General features: G+C 45.1%; 1 protein-coding gene across 1 annotated transcript in view; it reads left to right on the top strand.

Moving 5' to 3' along the window:
- The window catches only part of LOC124795392 (UDP-glucosyltransferase 2-like), a 716,702-nt gene that overhangs the window by 669,976 nt on the left and 21,445 nt on the right, over nucleotides 1–25,281 (top strand). The window contains exons 5-6 of the mRNA XM_047259404.1: nucleotides 9,971–10,193; nucleotides 16,945–17,164. Coding sequence (XP_047115360.1) covers nucleotides 9,971–10,193; nucleotides 16,945–17,164 — 443 coding nt within the window. The remainder of the gene's footprint in view (nucleotides 1–9,970; nucleotides 10,194–16,944; nucleotides 17,165–25,281) is intronic.

Genomic DNA, 25,281 nt, shown 5'->3' with positions numbered 1-25,281 from the left:
GGGACAAGTGTATCGCATTCATGGGAAACTATGTTGAGAAGGACCATGGAAATTATGACGATGAATAAAGGTATGTTGTTAAAAAAATTATAATCATTCTTTATTGAACAGCCCTCTTAGTTTTTCATGACCACCTTATACTTTTAATAGTTTGTGCTAGATAACAAAGGGTGGTAAGCGGCTTTCGAACTGCATATAGCCTGACGTGTCATCATGAATACGACGAAATTACCAGTGGTACGTTATTGATAATATTGAACTATCTATAGAGTGCTTGACGTCGTTAATTGCTTTTTTTAGGTGATTAGTTCATTAACTAGTTCATGCAAAAACCACTCGTAAATGAACGACGTGTTGGAAAACCTTTTACAGAGGAGAATACTGCGAGTTATGATATAAACTTGGAAGTCCATATATTCTTTCGTAAACTAGTTTTGACTAGGTATTACTGAATGATATTTTGTGGTATAGTTAAGAGTCTCAGGCACTAAATAGAGAGTAACGTTTCTGAAATGTCACCTGTTGTAATAAATTCGAGTGTACCGGCGATAAGGATTGTCTCATATCTGTTAATGCAGTTTCTTGATATTTGTAATATTTTGGTGCTAATCTACATCTAGATTTATTGCCGTAGAGAGCAGCGTTCTCTAGTCGTCAGTTATAGTAAACATATTGCATAGTCGAACGTCTATACTGAAAACAGGTTATGGTACCAATCCCGTATTTCTTCAGCTAGGAAGGATAACACCGTCCCAATGCCCACATTTCATCAGTGTTTGCATGTCCTCAAGAACCTCATTCAGCTTAGTTCCTATGCGTAGTACTGTTACTGTAGGATCTACAGTTTATAATCCTGAGGTTTTCTTTAAGTTCAGCGCCACCTCTGTTACGTTGCGCTGGGATTAAAAAAAATGGTCAAGTAGTCGTAATCTATTATCCACATTGTGTGTAGATTGTCGCTCAGCACTTACTACCCAGTTGTACTTCCGTTCTGCAATGCTGATGCGAACACTATTACTTCGTTCTTGATGATCATTAAAAGTTTGGGCTAGCGATCAAGTGTATAGACTTTTTATTCGGTACCAAAATTGTATGTTGAAAGGACATTGTTTGCCCTTGAATTATGTCATTTACCCACGTTTCACTTGCAACAGAGTCTTGAATTTTCCTGAGAAAAAATTAATGTACTATTAGTGAGGTACGGAAGATGTAAATTCAGGTAGATAGTTACATTTTAGAATATTATTCTTTTAAGCAGATGCTTACAAGCAGCGTTAAGCAAAGAACTTCAGGGTGTACGCATTGCAAGAAACTGAACCTCGCAGTTTAAAGAAGACCGCCTTGACGTTCGGCAGACCGTCAGGCTTTGATAAAGACCATAACCATGAACATCACTGTCATTCAGAGGAGGGTCTTGGCCAGTGATGCAGTACGCCGCTTCTACGTTTCGTCTGCAAAGATTCCGTGTATGGATACTGCTTGCTTTAGGTCAATTCAGAAAAGTCTGCGGGAGATAATTTGCGAATAAGTTACATCAGTCAAGTCCGAAATAGTCCTTACTAGTGATGAAGATGATGTTGGTTTGTGGGGCGCTCAGCCACGCTGTCATCAGCCCCCGTACAAATCCCCAATTTGTACGGTCCAAGTTTGATACAATCCAAGCTAGCCACTATCACAAATTATGACGATGATGATGAAATGATGACAACACAAACACCCAGTCCCCAGGCAGAGAATATCTCCAACCCGGCCGGGAATCGAATCCAGGACCCCGTGATCCAGAGGCAACAACGCTAGCTACTAGACGACGAGCTGCGGACGTCCTTACCAGTGACGAGCAATGGCTCTTCACGTCAACACACAGGAATGGTTCAGCTCTACAAAAAAAAAAATAGCAACAACCTATACAAAAGTGTACCTCCACAAACAGAAGACGGACAAATCTCTCTGGCTGAGTAAAGCAGAAGTCGTTGACTTCCGACTAATTCCCAAAAGTGAACTCGTAGCTACTAAATTGTTTTACAATCACATATCTTGCTGACGCAACTGAAGAAAATCGACAGAGAACGTTGCATTAAGAGTCGCTACAACACAGTTAAATACACCCACATGACGCTAATACAAAGACAAAAGACATTAAAGAGCTTATCGGAAGTTGGCTGGTTGGTTGATTGATTTGGGGGAAGGGACCAAAAAGCGAGGTCATTGATCCCATCTGATTAGGGAAGGATGGATGGAGGAAGTCGGACGTGGTCTTTCAGAGGAACCATCCCGGCATTTGCCTGAAGCGATTTAGACCTATATCAAAACCTATTTAACCATTTATACCGATATCAAAAGCTGAACGAAGCGAAAATGAGCGTAAGGAGAGCAATGAGAGAAGCATTCAATGATCTCGAAAGTAAGATGTTGTCAACCGACCTGAATAAAAACCCTAAGAGATTTTGGTCGTATGTAAAATCAGTAGTGGGTCAAGGTCAAAATCATCTATTCATTCTCTCAGCGACCACACCGGCACCGAAATGACAGAGGTAAAGGTAATATCCGGAGTACCACAGGGAAGTGTGATAGGACCGTTGCTGTTCACAATATACACTCCTGGAAATGGAAAAAAGATCACATTGACACCGGTGTGTCAGACCCACCATACTTGCTCCGGACACTGCGAGAGGGCTGTACAAGCAATGATCACACGCACGGCACAGCGGACACACCAGGAACCGCGGTGTTGGCCGTCGAATGGCGCTAGCTGGACCGGACCGCAGCGACGCACGGATGCACGCCAAGACCGTAGGATCCTACGCAGTGCCGTAGGGGACCGCACCGCCACTTCCCAGCAAATTAGGGACACTGTTGCTCCTGGGGTATCGGCGAGGACCATTCGCAACCGTCTCCATGAAGCTGGGCTACGGTCCCGCACACCGTTAGGCCGTCTTCCGCTCACGCCCCAACATCGTGCAGCCCGCCTCCAGTGGTGTCGCGACAGGCGTATATGGAGGGACGAATGGAGACGTGTCGTCTTCAGCGATGAGAGTCGCTTCTGCCTTGGTGCCAATGATGGTCGTATGCGTGTTTGGCGCCGTGCAGGTGAGCGCCACAATCAGGACTGCATACGACCGAGGCACACAGGGCCAACACCCGGCATCATGGTGTGGGGAGCGATCTCCTACACTGGCCGTACACCACTGGTGATCGTCGAGGGGACACTGAATAGTGCACGGTACATCCAAACCGTCATCGAACCCATCGTTCTACCATTCCTAGACCGGCAAGGGAACTTGCTGTTCCAACAGGACAATGCACGTCCGCATGTATCCCGTGCCACCCAACGTGCTCTAGAAGGTGTAAGTCAACTACCCTGGCCAGCAAGATCTCCGGATCTGTCCCCCATTGAGCATGTTTGGGACTGGATGAAGCGTCGTCTCACGCGGTCTGCACGTCCAGCACGAACGCTGGTCCAACTGAGGCGCCAGGTGGAAATGGCATGGCAAGCCGTTCCACAGGACTACATCCAGCATCTCTACGATCGTCTCCATGGGAGAATAGCAGCCTGCATTGCTGCGAAAGGTGGATATACACTGTACTAGTGCCGACATTGTGCATGCTCTGTTGCCTGTGTCTATGCGCCTGTGGTTCTGTCAGTGTGATCATGTGATGTATCTGACCCCAGGAATGTGTCAATAAAGTTTCCCCTTCCTGGGACAATGAATTCACGGTGTTCTTATTTCAATTTCCACGAGTGTATGTAAATGATCTAGTAGAAAGCGTCGGATGCCCTTTAAGGCTATTCGCAGATGATGTAGTTGTTTATGCCAAAGTAGCAACGTCAGAAGATAGTAAGAATCTGCAGAACGACCTGCAGAGAATTGATGAATGGTGCAGACCCTGGCAGTTAACCCTAAATGTAAATAAAGGTAACATATTGCGCGTACATAAGGAAAGAAATCCACTACTGTATAGCTACACTATTGATGACAAACCGGTGGAGACAGCGTCTGCCGTAAAATATCTAGGCGTAACTATCCACAGCGTCCTTAAGTGGAATGGCCAGATAAAACAGATAGAAGGAAAAGCAGACACAAGACTCAGATTCAAGGGAAGAATCTTAAGGAAATGTAGCTTATCGACGAAAAAAGTGGCGTATAAGGCGCTCGTTCGCCCGAATCTTGAGTCTTGTTCATCTATCTGGGATCCCTATCAGGTAGGACTGATAAAGGAGATAGAGAAGATCCAAAGAAGAGCAGCGCGTTTCGTCATGGGATCGTTTAGCTGGCGAGAGAGCGTTACGGAGATGCTAAACAAACTCCACTGGCAGACGTTACAAGAGATACGTTGTGCATCACGGAGAGATTTACTATTGAAATTTCGGGACAGCACTTTTCAGGAGGAGTCAGACAACATATTACTTCCCCCGACGTATATCTCGCGTATAGACCACGAAGAGAGAATTCGAGAAATTAGAGCCAATACGGAGGCTTACCGACAATCATTTTTCCCACGCATTATTTGTTGGAGGGATCAGATAGTGGTACCGAAAGTACCCTCCGCCACACACCATTAGGTGGCTTGCGGAGTACGATGTAGATGCAGATGTAGGGAAATCACGGAAAACCTAAATCAGGATGGCCGGACACGTTTCTGAACCGTCTTTCTCCCAAATGCGATTCCAGTGTGTAACCACTGCGCCATCTCGCTCGGTTTTATTGGACGTTAATGTCCGCCCCGATAGCTAAATGCTGAGTGAGACGGACTGCTGTCCTAAGGGGCCCAGGTTCGATTCCCGGCTGGGTTGGGGATTTTCTCCACTCCGGGACTAGGTGTTCCGTAGTCTTCATCATCATTTCAATCCCCATCCGGCGCGCAGGTCGCCTAGTGTGGCGTAAGGGGCCCGTAAGGGGCCTCCCGGCCAATGACGTCGAACGCTCATTTCCATTTCCATTGGACGTAAATTACACATTCTCCATACTTTTCCGTGTTTGTGTCATCCGATTCCCACCCTTCCTTTTCTCTATGGCACAGGAAAGCCGTTATATAAAGAAAATATAGTTTAAAATTAGACTTGGAAGCTTTTTGACTGAACCGATACATTTCTTCAGAATTGCAATATGGCCTCGCTCCAGCGCTGAAAGAGAGTCATCGACAATGGAGGCGCATGTATCATTAAGTAACTCAAGTGCACTATTCATATACTGTACACCTGTTTATATCCACCAAACATTCATCTCACTCAAGAAATATTACTTTTTCCACGCCAGTCCGAACACCCACAAGATTCTCTATAAACAAATGCTTCAAATGGCTCTGAGCACTATGGGACTCAACTTCTGAGGTCATTAGTCCTCTAGAGCTTAGAACTAGTTAAACCTAACTAACCTAAGGACATCACACACATCCATGCCCGAGGCGGGATTCGAACCGGCGACCGTAGCGGTCTCGCGGTTCCAGGCTGCAGCGCCTAGAACCGCACGGCTACTTCGGCCGGCTCTCTATAAACAGTCGTGTTGCCATAGTAATATTTTCTGATAAATAAAACTTTGGTTTTATCATTCTTTCTGTCTCATCCCGATCTTATATGTACATGTGTTGTGATGATTTAAAGTTAAATGTCCTTAAAAGAAAATGTAGGCTTATTTCGCACACGCTAACTGCCAAAACATTATGTCCACCGACCCACTGTCAACATAAATCCGGGCAATAACAGCGTTACCTGCAAGGAGTGACTGCCCGTCAGACACACGCACGGTGCATGTACACTGAAGCGCCAAAGAAACTGGTGTAGGTATGTGTATTCAAACACTGAAATACAGGCAGAATACGGCGCTGCGATCGCCAACGCCTATGTAAGACAACAAGCGATTGGCATGGTTGATAGATCGGTTACTACTGCTACAATGACAATGAGTTTGAACGTTATGTAATAGGCGCACGAGCGATGGGACACAGCATCTCCGAGGTAGCGATGAAGTGCGTATTTTCCCGTACGACCACTTCACGAGTGTACCGTGAATATCAGGAATCCGGTAAAACATCAAATCTCGGACATCGCTGCGGTCGAAAAGATCCTGCAACAACAAAACCAACGACGACTGAACAGAATCGTTCAACGTAACAGAAGTGCAGCCCTTCCGAAAATTTCTGCAGATTTCAATGCTAGGCCATCACAAGTGTCAGCGTGCGAACCATTCAACAAAACATCATTGATATGGGCTATCAGAGTCGAAGGCCCACTCGTGTACCCTTGATTACAGCACTACACGAAGCTTTACGCATCGCCTGAGCCCGTCAACAGAGACATTGGACTGCTTATGACTGGAAACCTGTCGCCTGGTCGGACGAGTCTAGTTTCAAATTGTATCCAGCGGAAGGACGTGTACGGGTGTAGAGACAACCTTATGAATCCATGGACCCTGAATTTCAGCAGGGGACAGTTCAAGCTGATGGAGGCTCTGTAATGGTGTGTGGCGTGTGCTGTTGGAGTGATATGGGGCACAGATACGTCTAGATACGACTCTGACAGGTGACACGTACGTAAGCATCCTGTCTGATCACCTGCATCCATTCATGTCCATTGTGCATTCAGACGAATTTGAACAATTCCAGAAGAACATTGCGCCACCCCACACCTCCAGAATTGCTACAGAGTGGCTCCAGGAGTTTCCGATGGCCACCAAGCTCCCCAGATATGAACATTATCGAGCATATCAGGGATGCCTTGCAACGTGCTCTTCAGAAGAGGTCGCCAACCCCTCCTACTCTTACGGACTTATGGACAGTCCTGCAGGAAAGATGGTGTCAGTTCCCCCCAGCACAACTTCAGACATTAGGTCGAGCCCATATCACGTCGTGTTGGGGCACTTCTGCATGCTCGCTGGGGCCCTGCACGGTATTAGGCAGGTGTACCAGTTTCTTTGGCTCTTCAGTGTAGTATCAATGAAAGTGCCGTCCGTGTGTAGAATAGGGAAGGAGCGCGATCTATTTGAGTTTGACTGCGGGAGGATTGTGATGGCCCAGAGGCTCGGAACGAACATTTCTGAAACTTCAATACTCCTCGAGTGTTCGAAGAGTGGAGTGGCGATTGTCTTCAACATGCGACGAAACCATGGTTAAACCACATCGACAAGTTTTCAATACAATAAACTTTACCAACAGCCGTACACTTTAAGATATTTTATTTTATTTCGAACACAACCAGTTTCGGTACAATTCATTTTGCCATCTTCAGGCCCCATGCGCTTGTCCAGCTGATTCATAAGAGAGTGTGACAGCAACTGTCACGATCGAACAGCTCGCTGCGTAACTGTCACGCTCTAGTATGAATCATCTACACAACGATTGGGATTCACTATATCCAGTTTTATGCGCATTACAATAAGCTCATTGATTCTAAAAAAGCGTATAGGGCCTGAAGATGGCAAAATGAATTGCTGAAAATGGTTGTGTTTGAAATAAAATAAAATATCTTAAAGCGTGCTGCTGTTGGTAAATTTTATTGTATTGAAAAGTACGTACCAGTAGATGTCCCCTGGCCACAATGGTCCGACAGAGACAACCAGAAGTCATGGGATTGGGGGCCACCTCTCGTTAGGGATGTCGGACGTCGTAGGCTGGGCAGGCTGGTAGAACAGGACAAGCGAACTGTGGCGGGACTAAAATCAGACTTTAATGGTGGGAAGAGCACAAGTGTGTCTGAGCCCTCAGTGCACCGAACACTCCTAACAATGGGCCTCCGCAGCCGACAACCCATGCATGTCCTAATGTTAGCACCACGACATCAGCAACTAGACTGAAACGGTCACGTGATCATGGGCACTGGACGCTGGCGCAATGGTAGAGCATTGCATGGTCTGATGAATCCTGATACCTTCTTCATCGTGTTGATGGGAAGGCGCGAATCCGTCGTCTTTCAGCTGATTAGCTCCTTGACACCTGTACTGCAGGACGGAGACAAGCTGTCAGCGGTTCCATTGCGCTCCGGGGAACATTAACGTCGCCATCCAAGGGTTCAGTGGAGCTCGTACAACGCATCATGATGGCCAAGGAGAATCATTTACTGGTTGCAGACAACGTACACCCCTTCATGACCGTAATGTTTCCCGACGGCAATGGCATATTTCAGGCAATGGCATATTTCAGCACGATAATGCGCGATGTCACAAGGCCAGGAGTGTGCTGGAGTGGTTCACGGAACACAGTGGTGAGATCTAGCTGATGCGTTGGCCTCCCAACTCACCAAATCTGAACCCGGTCGAGCATATCTGGCATGTGATTGAAAGTGGAGTCAGCACTGTCGCCCCCTCTCCGGAAATAATTGGAATTGGTGAATTTTCTGTGCAGATGTGATGCCAACTCCCTCCATCGATCTACCAAGTCCTCATTGCTTCCATGACACGACGAATCGCCACCGTTATCCGTGCCAGAGGTGGGCATACAGGCTGTTGCGTAGGTAGTAAAAATGTTCTGGCTGATCAGTGTATGCTCTCCTCCTGCCAAGTACACGTCGGAGCCGTACACTCAACACTTACTAGAGGCATTCAATAAGTAAAGCAACACATTTCTTCTCAGCTAGTTTCAGTTGAAAAAATGTGGAATTTGGTGAGGAACATCGTGGAATATTCCCGCTTCAGCCCCTATAGTTTCATGAAGTTCCGACAGGTGACGGCGCTATACGAAGCCTTCAAAATGGTGTCTGTAACAGAGGTGCGTTCTAAGCAGACAGCTGTCACTGGCTGTCTTGGCGGAAAAGCAGAGCATCGCAGATATTCACTGTCGCTTGCAGAATGTCTACGGATACTTGTCAGTGAACAAAAGCACGGTGAGTCGTTCGGAACAAGGTCACACAAACCTGTCCCATCTCCATCGTGCCAGCAGGCAGCTCACAGCTGTCACTCCTGCAATTTTGGAATGTACAGACACTGTCATTCGAGGCGATCGACGGCTCACAATCGAACAGCTCGCTGCATAATTGGACTTCTCTGTCGATAGTGCTGACACACTCGTCCACCGGTTATGGCACTGTAAAGCAGGTACCCGCTGAGTTCCTAGCCGCCTAACTGAAGACCACAAAGAGCAACGAAGGACCGTCAGTGCGAGGCTGATTGTGAGAATTTCCTTGTCGAACATTTTCACAACCGATGAGATACCGTTTCATCACTTCGAACCGGAAACGAAACAGCAACCCATGGAGTGACACTGTACCGTCTATCCTCCGACGAAAAAGTTCAAACCTACACCCTCAGCCAGTAGTCATGGCGCCCGTCTTCTGGGACTCTAAAGGAGTTATTTGTTTGATGGCCTCCTCCGCGGTGCTACGATCAACTCTGAAGTGTATTGTGCTACCGTCCTGAAATTTAAGAAACTACTTCAGTGTGTTCATCGGCACAAAAATACAAATGAACTTTTCCTTTTCCAGGACAATGCAAGGCTTCACGTAAGTCTACGCACACGAAATGGCCTCATAAAGCCTCATGGGACTGGTCTTCGTCATCCGCCCGACAGCCGGAAGTGGCACCTTCCAACTATATCTCTTTGACCCAACGAAGGATGCACTCCGCAGGAAGCAGTACGTAGATGACGGGGTCGGGAAGGGGGGGGGGGGGGGGGTTATTGGTGCAGCAAGACGTTGGCTCCGGCATTGACCAGGAGAGTGGTACCATGCCGACATGTAGGCCCTCCAAGTAAGATTGCGAAGTGCCGTCGGATTGAGTGGAGATTATGTTGAAAAAGTGGGTTTTGAAGCCAAAAGAGTGAGGAACAGTATGGTGTATTGGAATCCTGAATAAAACGATCCTGCTTTCAGAAAAAAAGAGTGTTGCATTACTTTTTGAACGCACCTCGTAATTATACACTGTTGCTGTCGTGCGGTACATGGAATTATTCAGCTTAGTTTAGTATCCAATCAAACATTTAATGTAGATCGACTTATACGACAGAATTACATGCTTGATCAGCCATAACCCACTTAAACCCGCAGGACATACAGACGTTCATGGACGAGGCCGAGCATGGAGTGATCCTCTTCACGTTTGGCTCAACAATCCGGCCAGAAGCCGTACCCCAGGAGGTGACGGCGGCAATGGCGGCGGCCTTCGCCGAGCTGCCGCAGAGTGTGCTTTGGAAGGGGAACGCGGATGGCGTCCCCAACCTTAGCCCCAACGTCATGGTGCGCAGATGGCTGCCACAGACCGACGTCCTTCGTAAGTACACAAATACCAAACGCAAAAAATATATGTTGTGAAGCCATCGTACAACTGTCTCAAGATTCAGTACAGAGAATGTTACGCTACCGGTTGTCAAATGTGTGATATTTTTAGTACAGCATGTTTCGGTACAATGTTATCCCATTCGCAAATATTACAAAACGTGGAAACTAATCAATAAATCACAGTACGATACCTACTAACCGCCATATAAAAATATTTATATCATTCTGACTATAACATAATTCAAAGCTTCTTTGTCATCAGGCACAAGAAAAAGTAAAAGTCCAGCAGCAAATATGCATTTCATGTTGGCCTATTGTGTTATGTTACGTTAACCGGGGACCTAGAAACGACGGAGAGGCTCTGTCCCCGCCGCAGCCGCAGTGGTCCACAACCCCACGACGACTATCGCAGTCCACTTCACCCCTCCGCAGCCCCACACCGAACCCAGGGTTATTGTGCGGTTCGGTCCCCGGTGGACACCCCCCCCCCCCCCCCCCCCAGCAGGGAACGTCTCACACCAGACGAGTGTAGCCCCTATGTTTGCGTGGTAGAGTAACGGTGGTGTACTCGTACGTGGAGAACTTGTTTGCGCAACAATCGCCGACATAATGTAGCTGAGGCGGAATAAGGGGAACCAGCCCGCATTCGCCAAGGCAGATGGAAAACCGCCTAAAAACCATCCACAGACTGGCCGGCTCACCGGACCTCGACACAGATCCGTCGGGAGGATTCGTGCCGGGGACCGGCGCTCCTTCCCGCTCGGAAAGTGGCCTATTATACTTGTTATACTCTCAAAGCACAGCTGTAAACTGAAGGTAGCCGTTTGCACCTACGATGGTTGCCCAGAAAGTAATGTACCGCATTTTTTTCCTTCAGCAATTCTGTACTGAACATAATGAGAATTACACACACAAAAGAATGGTGTTTTACCTACACACCCTATTTTTCCACGTAATCCCGTTATACTGCCTTCCTACAGCGCGAAACAGGGGTCTGTATGCCCTGTCGGCACCAACCCTTGTCGTGATGTCGGAACCAGTGCTTCACTTTGTGAATCACCTCCTCATCGTCCTCAAAATGTCTTCCACGAATGACATCCTTTAATGGCCCAAACAAGTGGAACTCTGAGGGGGCTAGGTCAGGGCTGTAGGGTGAATGGAGTAACACTGTCCTACCCTGTTTTGCGATGTGTTCAGCAGATCTCAGACTTCTGTAGGGCCGAGCTTTATCGTGATGCACAAAACAACTCCTGGGTTGCTGTGGCGCCGAAGTCGCCGGAAGCGCGTCTTGAGTTTTGTTAATGTGTGGACATATGCTTCTGAATTAATGGTACCGCCTCTTGGCATCACATGAATGAGACTCACACCTCCACAGTCCCAGAACAGCCGCGCGGGGTTAGCCAAGCGGTCCAAGGCGCTGCAGTCCTGGACTGCGCGGCTGGCCCCGGTGGAGGTTCGAGTCCTCCCTCGGGCATGGGTATATGTGTTTGTCCTTAGGATAATTTATGTTAAGTAGTGTGTTAAGTCCTATAAGGTTTCACACACATTTGAACATTTTTGAGTCCCAGAACACGGTGATCATCGCCTTACCGAGGGAAGCAGCTGCTTTGAATTTTTCGTTCTGTGGCGAGTGGGAAGGCGCCATTCCATCGACTGTCGTTTTATTTTGGGCTCAAAATGGTGAACCCAGATCTCACTTGACACAATCCGGGACAAGAAGGCCACCCCTTCAGCTTCAAAACGTTGCAACAAAGCAAGGAAAATGTTTTTTTTCTGTGCGATTTGTGATCCAGCGTTAGATCCCGAGTAGCCCATCTTGCACACACTTTTGAATATTCAAGGGTGCGGATAATTGCATCCACACCTCATTTGCTGATTGACAGATGTAGCGCCAAGTGCCGAGTTGTAATGCGTCTGTCCTCGCGAATGACAACATCAGCTCGCTGCAACATGCGGATGTGACAGTCGTGGATGGTCTCCCCGACCGCTGAAAGTCATGGAGCTCCACCGAACGGAATTCTGATGACCTTACACTCCGTGCCCAGCGACTAACTACTTCTCTCGACAGCAGATGCTCCATAGACTTTGCACAAGCGTTCGTGAAAATTCCCTACAGTTTCTTTCTCTGCAGTGAGAAATGCAATGACGGCAAGTTACTTGTAACGTACCCTAACGTACATCACCTACAGACACCATTTTGATACTGTCCTGCAGCTACGCTATTTGTCGGAAGTGACGGAAACTTGGCGCACTCACTCAAAACACTTCAAGTAATACATATGGAACGTTTCGCATTCGTAGTATTGTTTTCGGCTGAGAAAAGAAAATGTGGTGCATTACTCTCTGGGCAACCCTCGTACCAAAGAACGTACTTTCCTGCAGCGCATACGTCACGATCCCCGTTGATGCTACTGTCTATCGCAAGATCTATGAACATTATACGTCAAGTCCCAACAAGTTCTAAAAACCAATACTTGAGCTTTGTTGCATCGCGTTCATTTAGATAAAATGGCCAACAGGAAACATAAAATTAACGCCGCTAATTGGAAGTTGCTGACTGCTTCCCAACGGGAACATCGCTAAATCGGGCCCAGAAATGCCTCTTGCGCATTTCTGTTTTCTCATTTAAGACGCGGACGCATTCATTTCTCAAAGACCAAAAATTCCCCACTTCCTCTAAATTGGGAAACAACCACCCTTTATCTCCAAAGTGCAATGTCCTCATGCTGTCTGTGAACTTACCCAACGAATGCTACTTGCTCTTGAAGTGCTGCACCACCGCCAACGTACCATTCTCTTTATTATTGAGCTCTTTAAACATTACTTTAAAGTTATTTTCCAGTTTGCCCTCAGCACATACTTTCGTAACCATGACACTTTATTTCATTAATGTGAGGTTTTTGGAACATAGTAGTAGCGCACGCTCTCGCACCCGTGCCTAAGACGTCGGCCTTTCTCTTGCCTATGTATTACGTCCGAACTATTTAATGCTGTTTTCTACGACTGTACCTATCTTGAAACTGCCCCAGTAAACAGTCACTGTCTACCAGAATCCCTGGGCGTATGATGACACGTCAGCAGGGGTCTACTGTAGCAATCGTTTATACATTTCAGTGTACCATCTCTGAGACCACCTTCTTCTAATCACTTGGATTAATGAGCTGAACAGCACTGAACAATGTTTCCTTCAGTGATAGAAGCGGAACTGTCTCCGTTGCATATCAACGAAATGGCGGGCAGGGTGGGCAACATGGTGCTTGCGCCCGACTGTCTCGTAAACTGGACACTGGCGCCTGGTCGACTCACTCCTCAGTGCTGCTTTGGGATCCAGCGTCCTTAATGCTTCCCAATCGTGATCCACTGCGTCTTCGTAAACCATCCGCATTACCACAACCACAGGCAAGCCCATCCATCAAAAAAGCTGTTACATCCATAAAAAATCACACTGCTCGCTTTGGAACGCTGTAGTTGGTGTGGTGCCAGCCCGTGACGTGACCGTCCAACTGTGACGAAGTCAAGAAAGTGAAGTGGAAAGCATTTGCCAGTCGGTTGCATGTAATCAGCGCTGTAATATGGGTCGTGGAAGCGTGACAGAATACCTGAAAGGTGCTGCTCATTTTCATTTGTCATCAGCGGAAGAAGAAAAAAATTACACTACTGACCATTAAAATTGCTACACTAAGAAGAAATGCAGATGATAAACGGGTATTCATTGTACAAAAATATTATAGTAGAACTGACATGTGATTACATTTTCACGCAATTTGGGTGCATAGATCCTGAGAAATCAGTTCCCATAACAACATCCTCTGGCCGTAATAACGGCCTTGATTCGCTTGGGCATTGAGTCAAACAGAGCTTGGATGGCGTGTACAGGTACAGCTGCCTATGCAGCCTCAACACGATACCACAGTTCATCAATAGGAGTGACTGGCGCATTGTGACGAGTCAGTTGCTCGGCCACAATTGGTGAGAGATCTGGTGAATGTGCTGGCCAGGGCAGCAGTCTAACATTTTCTGCATCCAGAAAGCCCCGTACAGGTCCTGCAACATGCTGTCGTGCATTATCCTGCTGAGATGTATAGTTTCGCGGGGATCGAATGAAGGGTAGAGCCACGGGTCGTAACACATCTAAAAATGTAACGTCAATGCGACCAAGAGGGGACCGAGACGTGTAACCAATGGCACACGCCAGTATGGCGATGACGAATACACGCTTCCAATGTGCATTCACCGCGATGTCGCCAAACACGGATACGACCATCATGATGCTATAAACAGAACCTGGATTCATCCGAAAAAATAACGTTTTGTCATTCGTGCACCCAGGTTCGTCGTTGAATACACCATCGCAGGCGCTCCTGTCTGTGATGCAGCGTCAAGGGTAACCACAGCCATGGTCTCCGAGCTGATAGTCCATGCTGCTGCAAACGTCGTCGAACTGTTCGTGCAGATGGTTGTTGTCTCGCAAACGTCCCCATCTGTTGACTCAAGGATCGAGACGTGGCTGCATGATCCGTTACAGCCATGCGGATAAGATGACTGTCATCTCGACTGCTAGTGATACGAGGCCGTTGGGATCCAGCACGGCTTTCCGTATTACCCTCCTGAATCCACCGAGTCCATATTCTGCTAACAATCGGATCTCGACCAACGCGAGCAGCAATGTCGCGATACGATAAACCGCAATCGCGATAGGCTACAATCCGACTTTTATCAAAGTCGGAAACGTGATGGTACGCATTTCTCCTCCTTACACGAGGCATCACAACAGCGTTTCACCAGGCAGCGCCGGTCAACTGCTGTTTGTGTATGAGAAATCGGTTGGAAACTTTCCTCATGTCAGCAGGTTGTAGGTGTCGCCACCGGCGCCAACCTTGTGTGAATGCTCTGAAAAGCTAATCATTTGCATATCACAGCGGCTTCTTCCTGTCGGCTAAATTTCGCATCTGTAGCACGTCATCTTCGTCGTGCAGCAATTTTAATGGCCAGTAGTGTAGTTATCCTGCTTATTCTGGTAGCTGTCGTAGAGGGTGGACGCAAGCCAGAAGGGTGCTTGTACTTTGTTTGGTGACTTGATAAAAAATTTGAAGTTGCCTATATTATTTAAAATATGACCTGAATGACGGTGGTAATTAAGTTACAAGTTGAAACAGAGAATAGAAACGAAATATGGAGAGCAGATGACAAATTAGGAAGGACTGGCGATTAGATATTCGAATTTTTTTCAATATTATGCTACGTGTGGCTGTAAAATAACCAGACTGGTGCTATCACAGAGTAATTACTCATGCGTAAAAGGTAAACAGCCAATAGCTGTGAAGCGTCAAGCCTTCTCAGTGGAACGCGGCGTCTCTGGTGTTTGTAGAGAAACCAGTGTGGCCTTCGTTTTTGTAAGTGTAAGTGTAATAATAGAGCAATGAACTGTCATTTAGTTTCACATGTAACTTGGAAAAACTGCTACTGAAACCTATCGTTTAGCAAGAGATGTCTATGGCTAGAACTGTTTATCACGTACGCGAGTTTTTGAGTGATTCAAGAGTTTCCAAGATTGTGGAGTTGACGTCGAAGATGACTCACGCCGGGGACGCCATTCAACATCAAAAACGGATGAAAATCTCGAAAAAGAAGGTAATATGTTTCGATATGGCCGTTTTTTGAGTATTTGATCGACTGCTGAAACTGTAGAAATGGACAAAGAACGCGCAAGACAAATTTTATGTAACCAATTTAACGTGAGAAAAGTGTGTGCCAAAGTTATGCCGAAAATTCTCACGATCTTTACTGACACTGTGCCCCAATGCAAATGATCCTAATTTCTTTCACTTATGTTCCAGAAACTAACCGTCAATCCATGCACTGGAAGACCAACTTCGCCGAGAGCGAAAGAAGCTCGCATGAGCAATCAAGATTCAAAGCGATTATGATTATTTTTTTCCGATGTTCATGGAATTGTGTATCTTCACTGGGTTTATAAAGTCAAATTATTGACCTATACTAATACTTTGAGGTTGTGGGTCAACTCGTTGAGAAAATAAGAAAATAACACCGGAAATGTGGAAGAACAACTCCTGGGTTCTGCATCAACACAACGCACCGGCTCATACCGCATTATCTGTCAAAGAGGTTTCTAGCATACTGCAGCACCCGTTGCTAGAGCACCCACCTCATTCCCTTGATGTAGCGTCACGTGCCTTTTTTCTATTCCCCAAGGTGAAATCTGCATTAAAAGGAACACGATTTCAGTCCGCTGATGCAGTGAAAGGAAAGGTGGCAAGAGTCATCAAGAAGTTCTCAGAGGAAGAATTCCAGCACTGTTTCTATCAATAGAAAATTCGCATCGACTATTGTAGCCATGGAAGAGGGGAATATACTGAGCGTGACAATAACTAAATATGTATGTGTTTGAAATAATATGTTTGACACCAACACATCCGTTCTTTTATAGCCACACCTCACATTACAGTCAGCGCAGATCAGAATGCACACATGCACAGTGCACATGGCCACTCAATCATTTATTAGTACTAGATAAAAAAGTAACAATGAACTTTCAGTTCATATTACGAAGGTGCGTGACACTCGTCATTTACTCATTAAGCATTAGAAATTTAATGCATTGTCAAAGCACTTTGGGTCCAAAGGTAGGTTTTGATACACTTACAAATGCATAGGGGCGCAAGTTCCCATTAGGCGAACAAGCAACAGAACGTAAACACGTAAACTTTTTGTTGCTTTCTTAGGTCACCCCGGGATTCGAGTCTTCATGACGCATGGCGGCCAGCTGGGAGTCATAGAGGCGGTGTACAACGCCGTTCCCATGGTAACTATTCCGCTCTTCGCCGACCAGCACAGGAACAGCATAGCCTTGGTCGACAAGGGCGTCGCGGTGCTGTTACCCCTCCTCGAAACCACAAAGGAACGCATCTTGTCCGCGTTGCGACAAGTATTGAACGACCCTGGGTAAGGCCAGAAACCTGCATTCATGAAGATATTTGCTTTATTCATATTACTACAACTGTCAGAAAACATTTCAGTATCCACACTGTAAACTTAATACGCAAGGTGAATCTCTCCGTATGAGTCTAGTGTTGCTTTGCTCATCACATGCTGATACCAGTTGCCGGTAAAGGAATTCATTAAAACGAATTTTCTTTGATGCTGTTGACACTAATGGAATGCACTGTCATGAAAGAAGACGAGGGCTGTTCTCATTGTCAAATATGTTAAAGCTTTTGGTAGCCGAACAGCTTTCACTAACCACCTTCGTGAAGCAAGTCGTTTCCAAACAACTTCATCGTAATATTTTCCCAATATGTCACGTACAGTGTTTCATGAAAATCCAGCACAATTTGTGAGTAACCAAGTCTTATGTGTTAAATGAAGATAAGGAATGTGTTTGTACAGGATGATTTTGCTAACTGGGTACAAAGTGCAAGAAACGAACACTGAAAAGATAAGGAGCAACAAAAATCAACATCTACATGACTACTGTGCAATTACACATAAGTGCCTTGCACAGGCATCTTTGAATTACTTCTGACCATTTCTCTACCGTTCCACTTGTAACAGCGCGTGGGAAAAACAAAGACTTAAGTATGTCTGTACGAGCTCCGATTCTTCTTGGTTTGTTACGATGATCATTTCTCCCTATGTAGATTGGAGAAAATACTTTCACATTCTAAGGAGAAAGCTGCTCATTGAAATTTCGTGACGACATCTCGTCGCAGTCGCAAAAGCCTTTGTTTTAACGATTGCCATCCCAGCTCACTTATCATGTCAGTGACACCGTTTATATTTACTAAACATCTCATACCGCACAGCAATAGCAGATAATGGGCAAGCGTAGTGTAGACAGTCTAATGTTCTACCAATAAAACGCAGTGTTTGGTTTGTGTTCGCTACAGTATTTTCTATGTGATCGTTCCTATTTAAGTTGTTCGTAACTGTAATTCCTTGGTATTTATTTTAATTGATACCTTTTAAATTTGTATGATTTATCGTGTAACCGAAATATATCGAATATATTTTTGTACTCATGTGGACGTGCTCACACTGTTCCTTATTCAGACACAACTGCCTCTATTCGCTATATGATCAAAGGCAGTATCATCAGCAAACATGCTAACAGAGCTGGTCACATTGTCTCCTAAATCGCTTATACAAATTAGGAACAGTAGAGGACGTAAAATACTTTCCTTAAGAACGCCAGGTATCACTTCTGTTTCACTCGATTATTTTCCACCGATTACCACATTTGTACATAATTGATTGATACGGAGCTGTTGTATCAGCATACTTTGAATTGCTTCTGACAGAAATAGCAGGAAATCACGAATCCAGCTGCTTGAGTGAACCGACAGTCCTTAAGCATGCGATATGATTAGAAATATCTTGTGAGGAACGGTGTCAAACGTCTTCTGAAAATCTAGAAATATAGTATCCATTTAGGATCCCTTGTCGATAGCACTTACTACTTCGTCCGAATAAAGAGCTAGTTGTGTTTCACAGGAATATACAGCATTTCCTGAATCCGTGCTGACTTTCTTCAAGGTAATTCATAATGTTCAGTATATGTTCCACAATCCTACTGCAAATAGACGTCAGTGATATTGGCTTGTAATTCATCGGATTAGTCCTACTTCCTTTCTTGAGTATTGGTGTGACTCGTGCACCTTTCCAGTCGTTAAGTACGGATCTTTCAACGAGCGAGCGGTTGTACATGATTGATAAGCAAGGGGCTGTTGTGTTAGCATACTCTGAAAGAAACCTAGTTGGAATACTATCTGGATTGGAAGACATGCCGTTATTTGGTGACATAAGCTGCTTCGCTACGCCTAGGGTGTCTACTTCTATGTTACTCACGTTGGCAGCTGTTCTTGATTCACTGGTGTACTTAACATACGACCAGAATCTCTTTGGATTTTCTGTTAGATTTCGAGATAGAATTTTTTTACAGAAGCTGTTAAAAGCATCTCGCACTGAGCTTCAGTAAACCATCGCCAATGTTGAACATTTCGTGTAATTTTAAATTTGGCTGGATTTTCCTTTGCGTCTACAACAGTGTTTTGACAGATTTTGTGCTCCATGGGGAATCAGTGCCATCTTTTATTAAATTATTTTGATTAAATCACTCGATTTGCAACCGATACTATGACCTTGAATTTAAGCTGCATCTGGTGTACACACATATATCTACTTGGGGAGGGGTGGAGACCATCTCTAACGAAGGCATCATGGAAATTTTTGTCTGGTTTTTTACATGGATGTGTTTTGCGTTGGGTTTGGATGTTGCGGTGGCCAGTATCGCTACAATGACCTTGTGGTTAATCACACCTGTATCCGTCATGATGCTACCGATTGGTTTCTAAGGGATCAAGTATCTTTTCGCAATCATTTACACTTCGAGTAGGCTCCTCAACTAATTGCTCAAAATAATTTTTTGGAGAAAGCGTTTAGTACAATTTCTAATGACGTTTTTTGCCTGCCAACGGCTTTGAACATGCGTTTTGGCCACCATATCGAGGGTAGATTGAAGTCACTACCAACTATCATTGTATGAATGGGGTTCCTATTTGAGATGATACTCAAGTTTTCTTTGAACGGTTTAGCAAGTGAATCATTTGAGTCGTGTGGATCGATAAAAGGAACCAATTATTAATTCATTGTGGTTGTCAAGTATAACTCTACCCATATGGACATATGGCCGGACATAGGTTCCAAGCGAGGTACATTGTCTTGAAGGTGGAGATAAAAGGCATATGGCAATGTAGGTTTCAATGACTGAAAGCACACATGATGTTCTGTCTGGACATGTGTTTAGCTCCATATTTAAGAGGACAGTGAGTTGGAGCATTTGCACGTAACAGCCACATTGCCCATCGTATCACCAAGGGCACGTCTTCCAGGGGGGAGGAGGGGTTTAGGGTGACGTGCAGGAAGTGGTGTTGCGGAAGGACGAGTGGTGCTACGCGATGGTCGCCAGTAGTCACCAATTACATAAAGAGGCAGAAACGGAGTTGATAGTTTGCGGCCACAATACCATGGGTAGTCACTGTAGCTCACAGGTGAGTGAGTGTTGTGAAGGTCGACAAAACCGCCCTTCGTAACGGTTGACTCATATGTGAATAGGAAGGATGACAGTAATCCCAGCTCCGTGATGGCATTTGCGACAAACCAGCGACAAAATCGTCGCCAAGGAGGCAAGTCCTGCACGCATTATAAGTCATATGGATGGTGGCATTTGACATGGAGAATGTTACACACAGTCGTCTGGCTGACCCCACGCTGGTGGATCCTCTGCCTGATGCTGCTGCTGGAGGCTTTCTCAAACTTCTTTATCTCCACCTTCAAGTCTATGTACCTTCCTAGTAAAGCATTTCCGGTCATATCTCCCTACGACCATTTTGGCTCCTTATCGTCGTTTTTCCCCATTTAGCAAAATCACCCTTCTGCATAGTAAGAGAACAACAAGAAATCAGATTAGAAACGATTCTGAGGACAGATAGACAACGAGCCAGTGGAATTTAGAGTAATTGCTTAGAGAGACGCAAACAGTGATGTAGCACAAGCAAGGCCCAATGCGATTTTGATGGCTTGGAACACTAGCATGACATAGTTGGTGCCAAGTCCCTATTTGAGGGAATTTATGATCCCATTCATCTGCGAAGGGTGCGTCTGGTGGGATATTCTTCCATATCTGCTGGACGATTGGCACTTGTCACCTTGATCTTGTATGTTCCGCTGCTGTCGCTGTGTAGGACATTGCAAAGACCAGTACTATAAGGAGCGTTTTCTGTCGGAAAATGTGGAATTTGTTTTGGAAGACCAAGGAATATGCCTGCTTCAGCCACTATGGTTTCATGAAGTTCTCATAGGTGGCTGCACTATACGTAGCCTTCAAAACGACCTCTGTAAGCGGAGAGCTGTCATTGAGCTGCTTTTTTTTTTTTTTTTTTTTTTTTTTTTTTTTTTTTTTTTTTTTTTTGGCGGAAAACCAGAGCATCGCAGATATTCCTAGGCGCTTACAGAATATGTACTAATACCTGGCAGTGAACAAAAGCACGCTGACTCGTTGGGCTAGCCGCCGATCATCATCGCAACAAGGTCCCACATACGTGTCCGACCTCCCACATGCCGGCCGGCCTCACACAGCTGTGACTCCTGCAATGTTGAAAGGTACGGACACCCTCATTCGAGGTGATCGACGGCTCACAATCTAACACCTTGGCACACAACTAGACGTCTCTGTTGGTAGTGCTGACACATTCATTCAAAATTTGGGGTACTTAGAAGTGTGTACTCACTGGGTTCCTAGCAGCCTACCTGAAGATCATACACGCAACGAAGGACCATATATGCGGAATTGGGAATTGCTTGGGCTGATCAAGACAACTTTTGGTCGAACGTCGTCACGGGTGATGAAACATGGGCTCATCACTTTGAACCGGAAATAAAACAGCAATCCATGTAGTGTCTTTGCACCACCTCTACCAAGAAGAAAAGGTTCAAAGCCTCACCCGTAGCAGGTAAAGCCATGGCGACGTTCTTCTGAGTTTCTGAAGAGGTTATTCTGTTTGATGTCCCCAACCACGGTGCAACGACCAGCTCTGAAGTGTATCGTACTAACCTCAGGTAACTGAGGAAACGACTTCAGCGTGTTCGTCGCCACAAAAATGCAAACTAACTTCTCCTTCTCCACGATAACGCAATGCCTCACACAGGTCTGCACACCTGAGAGGAGCTCACAAAACTGCATTGGACTGTTCTTCCCCATCCACCCTACAGTCCGGATCTCGCACCTTCCAACTTCTACCTGTCTGCCCCAATGAAGGATGTACACTGCGCGAAGCATTATGTGGATGATGGGGAGGTTATTGATCCAGCAAGACGTTGTTTCAGAGGTTGGCCGGTAGACTGGTACCATGCGGGTGTACAGGTCCTTACTGTGAGGTGGCGTAATGTCGCCTCATTGAATGGAGATCCTGTTAAAAAACAGGTTGTTTTAATCAAAAGAGTGGAGAATAATATGGTGTGTTGAAATCATGAACAAAAGCAACCTGCTTTCACAATAAATATGTGTTATATACACCCTTCGTAGTATTTTGAAAGGAAGGGTTTTTAACACTAGAAAGTGTGAGCCAATACGCTCCCTAAGGCGAAAGAAGACCGCTGTCAGTTAAATTGGGTTCTGAGCAGCTGTTTCGCACGCCTAACACGACCAGTCACGTAACGAAATGTTGCTTGCGCAGTGCCTAAGCGCTCACACGGCAAGTGTGGCTTTCAAGCAGTACTGACAGCAGCTTTGTCTGTCTAGCGCTAAAAAGCCATTTGCGCCGTTGCCGGCATCTTCAACATGTCTACAAGGAATGATCACTCAAACCACTTAACATAGCGTAAGAAATGTCGTCTTGGAAAATCCCAACTGACAGGGACTTGAACAAATGCCGTGCCTTGTCAATTACTAAAAGTTTCAAACCGGACAGGAATGGCTGGTATCAGTGAGTGCAGTTCCATCTCATCAGATTCCTAGAGAACATTTAGAAAGGAACGCCATGAAATGTACATCAGGAGTTGGGTACCTCGCAAAGGTCCGGAATAGTTCCGAATTACATGGTTGTGTGTGGCTTTCTTCTCTTTCTTTCTTTCTATTTTTGTCTTTTTTTTTTTTTTTTTTTTTTTTTTTTTTTTTTTTTTTTTTTTTTTTTTTGAAGGGAGGGGGAGGTTTTTCTCGTTCTATGACTTGAGCCCACATATTCAGGTTATCATGAAAATGAAGAAAGAAAGATTAGAGTATAACGTTCCGTCGACATCGAAGTCATTAGAGACGGTACCGTGAAAATATTTAGAACATTTTCGGTAAGCAAATGTTGACCTTCCATCTACACTCTAACGACACTCTCGTCTTCCAAGTATACATCAGTTGCATTCATATGGCTCGCTGAGTTCCTGGTTTGGTGAATACTTAGGCACCCTGTCGGTGGAGGAAGAGGAGGAGGAGCTTAGTGTTTAACGTCCCGTCGACAACGAGGTCATTAGAGACGGAGTGCAAGCTCGGGTGGGGGAAGGATGGGGAAGGAAATCGGCCGTGCCCTTTCAAAGGAACCATCCCGGCATTTGCCTGAAGCGATTTAGAGAAATCACGGAAAACCTAAATCAGGATGGCCGGAGACGGGTTGAACCGTACCCTGTCGGTCACCCAGTCTTAATCCCGTAGAAAATGTGTGGCACCATGTGGAACAGCAGGTGAAATGTAGCAACCAACATCCCCGCAATCTGACAGCTCTCCAGGATCTAATCATAGTTGCGTGGGTTGTGCTGAATATGGCATACCTGAAGAAACTTGTGGACACTCTTCTTCGACGCGCAAGTCGCCGAAATGTCGTCAAATCGAAAGACTTGCACCCGGCGGGAGCCCGTAGTGACGTAGTCACACGACATTTACATCTTACTGAAATGAAACCTTTATCAATAATAGTGGCGTTTTAACACGGTATTAGCGTGATGACCCCTGGGAGTGGCCAACTGTTTGTCCAGTCTGGCTACTTCATACGATAACATGCAGCAGTCCAACAAGTTTACAGACTGAATAACGCGATTAACTTTTCAACAAGAAGTAATGAGCATACTGCACAAGAGATACATTGTAAACTGAAATTGTGTATCTGTGCCAGGAGTCGTAATGCCATCTAAAAATACGGTGTGAAAAATTTAGTGATACCCTGTGGCGCGCAGTCTAATAGCATTTATTGCGAATCTTTGTGGGGGGCTGCATGATAAAAGAATTAGTAAACTAACGTTGGTGACCGTTAATGTAGGTGTTCTTATATCTGAACCTTCACTATCCAAGTTATTGTGGAACAGTCATTAGTCACACATGGAGCAGCAAGAGGAGAGATAATACAGACACCAAGAGATGGTATAGACGTACGGGTACTGCTATTCCCAGACGTCTGAACAGTGGTCTACACGTAGATCGTTACTATCGTTTAAATTTATCTTTTATGATGTATGAATTTTTCTTTGGCAGTGTACAGAATTTATGGCTCAATTTCTAACATAACTACACTCTCTGCTTCATTGATGACACGTATAACCAGATTTTCTGTAATTTTCAGAATAACCGTCTATTGTGGAGAATTTTGTACCGACGGAATGCGGATAGTGTTCTACTGAAAGTTTGTAATTCCGTCCAAATAAGTTGTACTAAGAATGTCATAAACAAAAATATGTAAAATGGTTAACTAATTTCAATTAGTTAACGTGAATTCTATCATTTATGAACCTGAAATTTAGCAAAACTGTAGTTTTTGATGACATAATACGGTCAACAGTCCCTTTACGGACAAAAGTTATGAAACTGATTATGTTGTGTTGAAACTGAATTTATCTAACAATCATAGAAATTTCTGCAAGCAGGAACTAAACTGGAAAAACAATATGTTACAAAATGTTTCAGAGTTAATTATCATGACAGTGAACAATCTGCAGTAAGTCAGAGTCAGAAGTAATCTGCTAACTGCAACAAGTAATGCAGTAATAGCAGAGGAACGATATTGCCCTATAATGTTCAATGTCTTCAAATTTCACTAACCACTTCCTTCTAATAAATAAGCTCGTTACTGGAAAAAAATAGCTGAACATTGATTACATCACAGTTATCGGCAATTAGAGCAGGCAATGACAAAGGCACGAAAGCCATGTTTCCACAACACGTAAATAAGCACATAGTTACATAATACTGTTGAAATAATCATGTAGGGTAAGGTGGTACAATTTCAATGTAAGTACAATTCCGATCAACATAAGGTTTCGCGCCATTTGTCAGTCTCGTAGTGTTGGTAGCACTTGGCTTCGTGTGGCGTTGTAGTGTAGCAGGTTACTATAGCTTCTCCTGTCTTTTCCAAGAGTACACCACTTTGTGCTACGGAGATATAAATTTTTTGTGTTAAGAGGTAAGTGAAGCTACTTATTATAATACTCTCTTACAGATGTTCTAGTTTCCACGCGCTTGTAAATTTTATATTAGTGAGGTTATAAACTTGTTTTCCGTTCGAGCGTGTTCTGAGGCACCTACAGAG

This window comes from Schistocerca piceifrons, chromosome 4 (genome assembly GCF_021461385.2).
Source record: "Schistocerca piceifrons isolate TAMUIC-IGC-003096 chromosome 4, iqSchPice1.1, whole genome shotgun sequence".
In the NCBI taxonomy this organism is placed as follows: domain Eukaryota; kingdom Metazoa; phylum Arthropoda; class Insecta; order Orthoptera; family Acrididae; genus Schistocerca; species Schistocerca piceifrons.
This window is presented reverse-complemented; position numbering and strand designations above follow the sequence as displayed.